Source organism: Lepisosteus platostomus, chromosome 3, assembly GCF_059453375.1.
Source record: "Lepisosteus platostomus isolate fLepPlt1 chromosome 3, fLepPlt1.hap1, whole genome shotgun sequence".
Lineage (NCBI taxonomy): Eukaryota > Metazoa > Chordata > Actinopteri > Semionotiformes > Lepisosteidae > Lepisosteus > Lepisosteus platostomus.
The window spans coordinates 74,203,712-74,214,944 of NC_142613.1; the positions used below are offsets into that span (position 1 = coordinate 74,203,712).

An 11,233-nucleotide genomic window follows, 5' to 3' on the forward strand; every position below is an offset into this window, starting at 1 on the left:
TGTATGATAGATAATTAATAAATGAGCTGCAAAATTGATTAACTCATCTTTTTTCATTGTAACATGGCACAAGAGCAAAAGAAAAAGTGGAATCATACATCAGAAAAGCGTTATTTTTAAAAAGTAAAAAGAAACTTCAATCTTCTTTATACATGATGTGTTCATAATGTTCATGCACATATTGCAAACAACTAGATTGGGAGATACTGATGTTGTAGTTTAACAGTTGTTTATGTTTACATTTTACCTACGTAAGGGCTACTTAACAGCAAAACTGATGTAAGTCATTCAGCCAAAATCTAAATAATCTGAAAGAAAGAACCATTCAAGTAAAGCACATATGGAAATCCCCTTTTTACCAAAAAGGTTAATATTTAGCAAAACTGACCTCTGCATGGATACTTCAGTATTAAATGACTGCAGAATCACTGTACAGTGGAATCTGTTTAAAAGAAAATACCATCCCTGATCATGCTGAGTTTAGAGAATCTGATGTGGAGCTCACATCTGGCCACTAGACAAGACTCTGATAACTTCTGGTTTAGTTAATTATCCATTGAAGTTTAATTTTAACAGGCATTCATTTTTTTCCCCAAACTGACTTATTCTGATTAGTGCTTGGCAGTATTGTGACATATTCTTGAAAGCTTCAATAAACATTTTTCCAGACTTAAAAATGCACCAAAACCCACTTACCTTTAAATGCAGATGTGTTGTAATTGTGATCTATAGCAGCAATCATATCTTTCCAAAAATCAGACACAATCTCATTTCCACTCTGTAAAAGACAGTAAATTTATTTTAAAAAGAAACATCTTTTACTCTATTTTCTACCCTTGGATTTCCTTGATGCTTCACAAATATATAGTACGCTACAGTAAAAGACACCATACAAATATACACGAGTGTTGAAATACTGTATATACTGAGTATCAAAAGAAATTTAAGCCTACTCATACACATACATTTTAAGAAAAAATAAACCATATGTACAGTATATGGATTTTGATATCGATTAATGATTTTGGCATCATTTTGTATTAATTATTAATGATCTCTACATGATACACTCAAATACCTCGGGTTAAGCCCTAAACGTCTTCACTTCTGAGATAGCTGACAGAGCACAGGGGATGAATGTTTTTAATAGTTAAAAGAGTTCTTCAACACCTGTTCCAGATATTTTGGATACTCATTTGGTTGCTGGTGATGAGATAATGCTCCACTACTGGGACCCTGAATCCCCAGATTGAATCCTATCCTCTAATTTCATCGGGTATAGTAGCAATCGATAAAATGGTTCACACAACTCCAGTGACAAGTCAAGAATATGTTGAATAGCTTAGCCCAGCTGCACAAAACAATCATAGAAAATAGGGAGAATAGTATTGTACACAGGCCACTAATCAAAGTGTTTCAACAGCTGAAACATGCATGGAAATACCAGATTTAGCATACAAAAAAATTCTGGGCTACATGATATACCATTTCAAGATGATGAAGATAAAGAAGACAAGAAGATAAAGAGGTAGTTAGACTTGACAAATGTCCTCTTATACAACTCCTTGCCCAGACCTTTTCAATGAAAGGACTTTCAATTGTCTCTAAAGAGCTCAGTAAACAAGACAAATGCTCCCTGGACATCTGAGGCATCTAAGTGGAAGACTATTCCATGCTCATTCACCTACCAATGGGAATGAATTCCCTGTGATAATGGACTTTAACAATGAATAATTTAAATCTGAATTCCATCTGGCATTTCTAGGACATCATTTATTCTCAGACTTATTGCACCTTGGCCACTTCAAACTCCTGAAACTGTCAGTAACCTGATGCAAAGCCGTCACTGCTGCAAAAGTGGACATACAGTACTGTACCAACTTCTTCACTTGATCTCAACCAGGAAAGAGGCAAAAGCTATAAAAAGACTGTATATGACTGCATGATAGCAGTATGGATTGTGTTTATAGCACAAATCTAGTACAACATTCAACTATATATACTGCACAATAAACATATACTTGTACTTGTACAGCTTATTTGCATATCTGAACCCAAAGATCTCACTTCATGGCAGCTTATATTACAAAGCTTACCTTATGGATCAAATCCACTACTCTTGCACATAGCAGGGCTCCAGGTAAGTCAAAATAGTTGTCATAAAAATAGTATTTTGCTAAAGAAAAAAAAATGGTTATAGTTAATTTTCTATAGAGTTACTTCTACTACAGTAAACATAAATATTAATAGAAAGCATTATAACATTTTGGCACAGTCCCACAAAGTAATTTATTACATTTTGCACCACTGGAAATAATCTCCCACACACACGTATACGGTCTTAAAGAGAGTACATGATGCAAACTGCTCGTTAAAAAATAATGTTTAATTTCATTCATTTATGAATGAAATTAAATTAAATACCTAACTGAGTGCTATACTGACATTAAACAATGCCATCACGTGGAAATGAAGGCAGCTCATCAACGACTTGTGAGTTGGGCATTTCGTTTGTGCCCTCAAGTTCAACACCTGAAGACTGGGTCCATTCAAGTCCACCTGCTTCTCATTTAACTGTTGGGGATGAGAGATGGGTTTGCCACCTGGACTCGGAAGCCCAAACTGAGTCAAGGCAGTGACAAAATCCAACACTTCCAGCTTCAGATGACAAACCCATGACCTGTATCTTCAGGGATTTAAAGGGGATAGTCCTAATTGATTATCTGTGTTGCAAAGCTACAGTGGGCAATTCAGAAACAAAAGGAGCATGCAAAACTAATCTAAAGATTCTCAGAGAAACTTTTCTGCAAGAAAGACAACAATCTAGTAGTGATCTTACAAAAAATTCTGCAGCAAGTACAGCATCTAGCTACTTTGAGGTTTTAGCCCAAGATATAAAAAGGATGAAGCAAAAGTTTCCAAGCAGCAGCTCACCTACTTAGACCAAACTGTGAATCATACTGCTCCTAAAGCTATAGAAATGCTAACAGTTATTCTCAAGATCACTGCTGGATCATCACCTATCTCCCACTTTCTGACAGCTTGCCTGGCATCCAGTGACACTGTAACATGTCAGTGTTATATTGTATAAAGTCATATTTTATGTTTAGTTCATATCTATAAAGTGCAATATGCATTATACACTCACCTTGTATTGTTTTCATAATTATTTCTAATGGTGTCTGACTCTTGTCTGAACACATGAATGCCATGCATAAGTTGCAACTTCCATTGTTTTGCTTATCTATAACAGACTACCAGATGTAAATAACTATATAATTTGAAAAAAGCATTCCAAAAGCTAGTACATATCTGTACAGCTTCAGCTACTGTATGTAGATATCGGAATAAGAATTTTCTGAACGGACATCCAAAACCTACACATCGTATTTAAAACTATGAATAATTCCACATATGATATCAACAGAGATTAAGGAAATAGAACACTGTTGTCTATCCACAGTATGGGATCAGTGCAAACCAGCATACTGTACCTGATCTTGTAAAAGAGCTGTTGAGGCTACTGAAATGTTTCCACTCCTTTTTCTCACCATAGTGTTTAATAATATCCTCAGCACTTAAGCTCTTAGTTCCATGAGTTGCCCTGAGAAAATCCAAAAATAGAATGATCCATTTTTTTTATTTCACCCAGTTCCTTTTGACAATACACACAGTGACAATTACTTTAACAGCAACAGTATCACAAATGAAAACTACTGTAATCCTGAGTTTATTGTGCGATGGACAGTATTTTTTTAAACCCTGAGTTTATGGCGTTCTGGCGCACTATGGCTGCCGTCGCATCATCCAGGTGGGGCTGCACACTGGTGGTGGTGGAGGGGATCCCCATTATCTGTAAAGCGCTTTGAGTGGAGTGTCCAGAAAAGCACTATATAATTGCAATCAATTATTATTATAATCATTTGTAACACTAAAAGTGTATAGATTTCAGTCCAGTATTAACCGTAGTTTTAAAGTTTAAGTTTAGGTTTTTTTTATGAATGCTTATTTGTCAATTAATAGATTTAGATTACTGTACTTTATGGTGATCTAGGTAAAGGTGAAGGTTTCTTTAGTTAATATAGTACATCATACTTGATGAAAGTCCTGGGCTTCACTGACATTTATAAATTAAAAAATACCACTCTCTTAAGCATGGATTAACTACTTGCTCTGTTTAATGATTTACGGTAATAAACTGTAATAAACTGTAAATCAGATAATGCACCACTTGTTATGGGATGTGAGACAAATACATGAACTATATGCTGATAACAGAGTTACTCATCTACTACGTGTAACTTATTTTTCTGTTTCCCTTTCTTTAGGCAAAGTAATCCCTACCTGTTTGACCATTAAAATGTAAATGTCAGGTGGCAGATGACATAGAAAAGCACACAGAAGAGCAATTATACAGTACCTGCAATACTTTCAATCAATAGTAAAGACACGAACCCTCAACACACGAGATATCTATCTATGGGAAACTATCTGCAATGTTTTCATTGCACGTTTCTTTTCTGATTTGGATGGAGTTTGTATAGGCATCTAAAAATTGGCACCATCCCATCATCTCCACCATCCTGAAACTACTTTTGTTACAATCTTACAACAGCCAGAACAAGATTCACAATATCATTTATTCAATGGTATGATTACCCTGGAGTGAAAACTACAGGAATAACACCTGTCCACACACAGGCCAACCCAGGTCACAGTTCTTACCTGTGTTACCTGGTCAAAAAGTCTCAGACCTTTACATGAATTGAGCTAGTATGACTTGTACTATAAAAAGAGAACTCCTGTTGTCACATCTTTCAGCTTTTAAATTGTCATTTACAGTATATCATGTACAGTAGTACAAGGAACACATAAGCACCACATTTTATGTTCTTTCTCAGGATCTCTATATGGTTCTGGAAGGGAGCACATATTATTTCGCCCTGCACAGTTTGGGATGCATATACTGTTTTATACACATAGGGGGATGCAGACAATAAGACATAAGTCTAGGAGGATCACCTACAGTATATGAATTTGAAGAGCAGAATTTGAATTGTGCTTAACACCTATATATAAACACGATCTGACTGGGTTCTGTTAATAAGCCTGAAATTGTTTGGCAGATACCAATGATGACATCTAATTAACAGTATTGCATTAATATATATGTTCATGCTATTTTTAAAATTACCTTAACACAGTCCCATCTTCTGCCAGCTTAATCAGATTTCCATCTTCTAGGTCCATCACTAAGCCCTTAAAACTAAACAACATATGCAAGGTTAATGGAACCACTGACTTATAAATCTGAGGACAATATATATTTTTAATTTTAATAGCAAGCTAACAACAGCTACAAATACAAAAACATATACAGTACACTGCTGTATTTCACTACATTAGTCTTCAAAATAAACATGAAACACAGGAGTAACATAGCTGACAATTCTGAATATATCGCAATATGCAAAATAAAGATATTTTAGACTGCTTCTTGAAATCCTCATTAAACTACCAAAAAGGCACCTTTAAGATCAAATCCTGTTCAATTACAGGTAACTGACAAAATAAGGAAACACTTGAGTGAATGGGGGATAAAAAGCATATTGAAAGCAGGTGCTTCCTCACAGGTGTGGTTCCTGAGTTAATCAATTTACATCCCATCATGTTTCAGGCCTGTATAAAGATGCATGAGCAGGCCCAGTTGCCCATTATTTTGGCTACTGTGGCTAGAAAAAGAGATCTCGGTCACTTTGAGAGGGGGGTGATTGTTGGGGAACTTTGGCACATGTCGGGAGAAGCCTATAGGTTCAAGTGCTTGTTTCTCACAGTGAAGGGTTCTGATGCCTCTGTCATGGTGTGGGGTGCATTTTCCTGGCATGGTCCACTCAACCCCTTAGAGAGCAAGATAAATGTCAATAAAAATACAAAGGCATTCTGAGCGATCACGTTTATCCTGTGGTGAAACATGTCTATCCTGATGGGACCGGAATCTTCCCGGATGGCAGTAACCCCCATCCACGGGGAACGAGTGGTCACCGAAGGGTTTGATGAGCGTGAAAACAATTTAAACCATCTGCCATGGCCATCCCAGTCACCAGATATCAACCCAATTGAACACTTATGGGAGATTCTGGAGAGGCACCTGAGACGGCGTTTTTCTACCACCATCAACAATACAGCAAATGGTGTAACTTCTCATGGAAGAAGGGTGTCCCATCCCTCCTGTGGAGCTCCAGACACTTGTTGAATCTCTGCCAAGGAACACTGAAGCTGTTCTGGTGTCTCATGGTGCACCAATTCCCTATTTAGACACTTTAGGTTGAGGTTTTCTTTATTTCGGCAGTTACCGGTATACAGTGTATCCGGTCTTTGACAGTAACTCACAGACAGTGCTATGGGGTCTGTGAGAGGGATGAAAGAAGCTGATACTCGTGACCCAGAGTTTATGACAAGATCAGGCCAGGGCTTTTGTGCTTCGAAGAGCACCTGCTCTTGGTGTGCAGGAAACTGAAATAAATAATTCTGCTGTATAATGCCGTGTATGTCAGAGCTGGGCAGCAGAGAGGGGGTGATACTACCTTGTTGGGGAGACTATGGAGATGTGGCAGGGGGACAGAAAAGTTAGTTTCAAATTACTTGTTTGTACCAACCAACCAAATATCTTTCAAGCTGATTACGTATTCAGGAGACGTCCCAAAGCTGTTATACTATAATGCAAAAGCACTTTATTAAATCACAATATCAATAATAAGCAAAGTTACAACCAGTGGGCACATTTTAAAAGTGTGCACAGTGGTGTAAGGCTTGAGACTAACTTGGGAATACTGTAACACCATAAACGTCTGTTCGTCTTTTAGACATTTTTATTGCTACACTTTGCAGTAATACTTTACATATCAATTCTCACAAATGGGTCCCCAATATTTGTAATCTAGCCATAAAATACTTGTTTAAACAGTGTTTCTGTAAATGTTTTGGACACAAAAGGCCTTATGATTCAATATTACATAAGAAAGGATTCAAAAGAGCGGACGTACTTTGGCCTAGCTAGATCATTTGGTTTGCAAATACTTCTCTGATCTCAACCAACTGTTTCTTGAATGATAATACCTAATAGCTTATTCCACAAAACCACAACAGAGTTAGAATCATAGAATAATTGCTCATTTGTAATGCAGACCATTACCACAGGAGATCGCCTCAACATCTTTAGCTTTGTCCAAACAGTAAAAGAGAAAACTACAATAACTGTATCGGAAACCAAAATAGACTTGTTTATATTTAAGTTTTTTTTCTGCCATTAGATGGAAAAACACAAGCCAAGATTCCAAACTCCAGAATTGTAATGAGGTAACTTTCAGACCAGTTAATTCCCCTTTGCCAAACACCTGTACCTCGTTACTACGTCTGACAGTTTCGCACACACGTCAAGTGTGGGATCAGGAAGAAGATGGTTTTTGCCAAACTTTACACGTAAATACAATGGAAGAAAAATCCTGATTTTTGAGAAAAAATATATTACATTTTAGCCAGGTCAGTTTTGGAAAACATCCTTCCCAGGTCGTCCCGACTGTTATAAAGAATAAGCAGCTTGCTGATAATGTTCGGATGGATAAACCACTGACTTACCAAAAATCCCAAGTAGCAGGGCTCAGTGTGAGCAGTTCCTTGTCATAGCCCTTGTGTTCAACCAGGAATCTGGCAAAGCTGTCATAGATAAGCTGAAACGGAATATATATATATTAAATGTAGAGACGGTTTCCAAAAGCAACTATAAAATCTTTCCAGGATACAGTACGATTAAGGATGTGCAGAAAATGTGAAAACTAATGGCAACAAGAGAGGACCTTTTAACCCAGTGTTAGATCCTGAATCTATTACAAGTGTCCTCATTGGATCAATTAATTTAGATCTAAAACAGGCAACCCCATTTTTTATTTTTACCTTCTGTTTTTTTTTTGTTTTGTGGTGAAGGGGTCCAACCTCAGTGTGCTTTTCACTTACAGTAACTGTTTTACCCGTATCTCATTCTCACTCTATGGGGACGAGGGAGTTTAAATGCATGGCGACAAAAGCATTTTTGTTCTTAGAAGGAAACCATAAACCTTAATAGGACAAGCAGGGCTTTAAAAAAGGAACTGGTAGGGTTAAATGTTCCGGTTGGTGGATACATACAGTAAGTGATTTTCATTATTAATTCGTTCCTAGGAATATACGGTTATTCATGGAAGTCATGGGGTAGAATACTTCTGTTTCTGCATAATGCTATTTCCTGTTAAATATAGTGACATGCTAAAGAAATATACAATCACAGAAAAATGTTTTTTTTTTCTCGTGCATAATTCCCTTCAGCCGAAATGTCTCGCGTTATCTGCCTTCCTGGTAAACCTGTACATACAGTAACTTCAATTTGCAAAACTGGTTTCATTGAACTTGGTTATATGATGAATTCAGTGTAACAAAAATTACCAAAAAATAACTTGCAAAATGAGTAGGTTAAATTATTCAAAATACTGTTCAAACGGATTCTATCGAACACAATTCCGGCTGGTGGATTGGGAATCACATTTTTTTTTAATTCCTGCGAGTCATTATACATATATTAGATCATTTTATGTATAAATATTTGCTACAGTAAATGTATCTGGCAGTCTGACAGTGTGATTGTGCAGCACGGACCACAGAGCTAATGTTGCGAATGTAACATATAAACATAACTGCGGGGATCTGGGATGTGCGATTTCGCAACAATGAATATTGTTTACCTCTCTCTCTTTTTTTTTAACGCAAACGAGATACAGAACATCACAACACGAGAATCCAGTGCTTGAAAAGCGCTGAAATGTTTACAGGGTACACCGCCAGCCACGCGCCTCCGGCTCGTTTTGTTTTCTGGTTTCGCTCCTTCAATGCTGCTAGTAAAATTAAAAATCCGAATTTCCCTCAAAACTCACCCTGGAGGTTTCCTTTAAATGGTACCGACAGAGAGTGTGGTCCAAATCAAAACCAATCACATCGCATTCTGACAGGGAGAAATACTCGCTCATTGTAGCGACAGTGAACTGAAAAGCAAAAAACGAATTTGGGATGTGCACGTCTGCAAAGCCCTTGTACTGTCTGCCAGTGTCACTGAGCTCTTCTGAGCAGCCTCAGCCTCCAATACCTTCGCCCGCAAAGCAACACGTGAGGCGCTTCTGCAGAAGGGACCCACAGGACGGCCTGCGATTTTATTTCATGAAATAAAACCGCCACTAATAGCAATCAATCGCTCCGCGGAGATGCACTTCTGGAAATACAAATAGCGGACTGCATGAACTGAAACAACAACAACAAAAAAAAGCTGTTACTTCTTAAGATTTTATGAATGTCACTAAATTGTTTTAACTCGTTAGTGCTCCTACAGCAGGCTGTTGACAATCGACAAACTTCCGGGTGAAGTTACCGTATTTTAGCACTATCAGTCGCTCAGGTGGGAAGTAGGATGACGCGGATTTCTGCTAAAATATATGTCGTTAATCACTTAAATGCTGTGAAACCATCTCCCATCGTTAAGATTAACACTGTTTTTGTTGCTGTTACCGTGATGTTTGCAGACATGCTTTAAATTGACATTCGCACATTTATGCTATGCTAACTATGCTGTGGTTTCTATCTTGCCCTTCCTCAACTATCCGTATTTTGCTGCAGTTACTGTAAACGTTCAAAAGAGCACCATGTCCTGTAGATTTACAAAACAAAACTAACGCAAGTGCTTAAGGTACTAAAATAATACAGTCAGTTAACAACAAACAAAAATCTGCTCATCTGGTTTCCTTTGTTTTCAGTCGCTAATTAATCCAAGGTGCTTTGTTGAAGGAAGCTTCAACGGGGGCAGCTTGTTCCAGAAATTATAACCCTTTATTTTAATACTGTACCTCCTTTCCACACACCTATACTTTCTACCTGTGTCCCCTGGTGTCCTAATTCGCTGTTGATTCTGAAGAGGTTCATAAGATTTACTTTGTTTTAATTTAATGCTTAAATTGCTGCCACGGGGATGAATAAAGTATTTTCAATTGAATTGAATTTGAAGCGTATGAATACTTGACTCGGGTCACTTCATAGTCTTCTCTGTTTAAGACTGTTATATTTCTCCTACCGTTGTGATAAAAAATGTCCACAATACTCCAGATGAGGTCTCAGTACTGCATAAAAGTAGCATTGGTAGTGTTGACACCTGAATAAGGCTGAATAGCCAAAATGTTGTTTATTCTTTCTACTTGTCAGTGTGAAATTAACCTTTACTTGTTTCTTGAAAGTAATCAGCCAGGTGTTTACCCAGTTCATGGTTTGGTCTAATTCCTTTCGAATTCTTCAGTTAGCAAACTAGTCAATTTCATAGATGCCAAAGTAGGACCATTAGTCAACAACTTCTTAATTGTTTGTTAATCCTCCTAGTTAGGTGTCACCTGAAAATTTACTAATTGTCTTGTTTTAGAGTTTTTCACAACCAATTCAATTCAAGGTGCTTTATTAGCATGACCGATGGGTACAATCAGTGTTGCCAAAGCAAATAAAAATAATAAATAATAAAATTAACATGGAACAAAACAAAAAATAGAAGTAAAATAAAACCTGCAGACATGTTACAGACACAACCTCTCACAGTTATCTCTTAATGATTTTGACTGCATTCTTTTGCAGACTGACATGCTACAAAGTCCCAAAACCTAAAGTTTAAACTTACTTGGACACTTAAATGATTGTTTGAAAGGGATCTATAACCACATTTGACAAAACTACAACTGAACAGCAGTCTGCTGATAATAATAAAGTACAAATAATAATTAAAAATAAATAATGCCCAAAACTTTCATAATATAAAACTTTACCTTTTTTACCAACAGTGATTTGACTAGCTTTTAATAATACTAAAAATACTGTATTTTAAAAATCTTGGTGTCATTGAGGTCCCTGAAGTTTTAAAAACAGGTTCTTTATAATATGCATTATTTGTTGTATATAGACATTGATGAAAAAAGTTGTCTTAAGTAACTACATACGTAGTAAAATGTCTACATATGTTTCCGGTAAATAAACGTACATATTCAATGTCTCTTTGTCTTTTAGTTCCTTCTAGTAATGATTGCAACAATCTGGAAATGTAATAGTGCCCACTCTGGGACATTTTAGCAGTTCTTCATTATAATTCCTAGATGACTAATATACTGTACTGTTTGTGTACTTC

At 36.8% G+C, this 11,233-nt stretch overlaps 1 protein-coding gene and 1 long non-coding RNA gene across 2 annotated transcripts in view; both read right to left on the bottom strand.

Moving 5' to 3' along the window:
* Positions 1–9,436, bottom strand: part of nt5dc1 (5'-nucleotidase domain containing 1) — a 103,922-nt gene extending 94,486 nt beyond the window's left edge. Inside the window, exons 1-6 of the mRNA XM_088626797.1 lie at positions 8,961–9,436; positions 7,636–7,727; positions 5,195–5,266; positions 3,495–3,604; positions 2,097–2,176; positions 697–778 (exon numbers count right to left, since the gene is read on the bottom strand). Of these exons, the coding sequence (XP_088482923.1) occupies positions 697–778; positions 2,097–2,176; positions 3,495–3,604; positions 5,195–5,266; positions 7,636–7,727; positions 8,961–9,053 (529 nt within the window). The 5' untranslated portion in view covers positions 9,054–9,436. The remainder of the gene's footprint in view (positions 1–696; positions 779–2,096; positions 2,177–3,494; positions 3,605–5,194; positions 5,267–7,635; positions 7,728–8,960) is intronic.
* The window catches only part of LOC148675449 (uncharacterized), a 304,725-nt gene that overhangs the window by 130,828 nt on the left and 162,664 nt on the right, over positions 1–11,233 (bottom strand). The gene's annotated exons all lie outside the window — the stretch shown is intronic.